We start from the raw sequence: 558 nt of genomic DNA on the forward strand, positions 1-558 counted from the left end.
TTTTTTTTGTTTTTGCGGTGTAGTAATGAAACACAAAGATGCTCGCGGTGGTTCGACACCGTACTTTGCCATAACGAATAACAAGACAGGCGAAGTGTTGTTGGAGGTAGCGGGGCCGCTTCCACCCACCGCGGCGTCTCCTCCCCCCGTGGAAGAGGAGTGCTGTGGTCTTTTCAACGATGCCCTTATCTTCATAACAGAGGTTCAGACGAGGAGCTACGATTTGTTCGGTCGCATTGTGGCAAAACCGACTGAGTCCCATTCAACCTCCAGCGCCTCGGCGGGCGCCGCTAAACCGCGGGATCGCTTCATGGAGGCGATAATTCCCGAGGAGGCAACAAATTCAAGTGTAATAAATTCGGCGGAGTGGGAAGTTGATGGTGAGGATGACGGTGTTAATGACGAATGCGACCAGTTTAGCACAAATAGCGGTGACGCCGGCACTGGGGTTGATTGTAACATCTTTGCAGTCGGCCCGCCGCCAAAAAGAGTGAAGAAGTGATTGAGTCTGCAGAAGCCTCTGAGGTAAGTGGTGAGTGACCTGCAGATTTTTTTTTT

The 558-nt window shown here is 51.4% G+C and overlaps 1 protein-coding gene across 1 annotated transcript; it reads left to right on the forward strand.

The window, feature by feature from the left end:
* Positions 1–25: 25 nt before the first annotated feature.
* TEOVI_000656500 (uncharacterized protein) lies at positions 26–502 on the forward strand (the record flags this gene model as incomplete). Its single annotated transcript, XM_067221010.1, has 1 exon — positions 26–502. One exon carries the CDS (start codon positions 26–28, stop codon positions 500–502), a length of 477 nt encoding a protein of 158 aa, XP_067077111.1.
* Between the last annotated feature and the right edge of the window lie 56 nt (positions 503–558).

This window comes from Trypanosoma equiperdum (assembly GCF_001457755.1).
Source record: "Trypanosoma equiperdum strain OVI genome assembly, contig: ctg_1292, whole genome shotgun sequence".
Classification (NCBI taxonomy): Eukaryota; Euglenozoa; class Kinetoplastea; order Trypanosomatida; family Trypanosomatidae; genus Trypanosoma; species Trypanosoma equiperdum.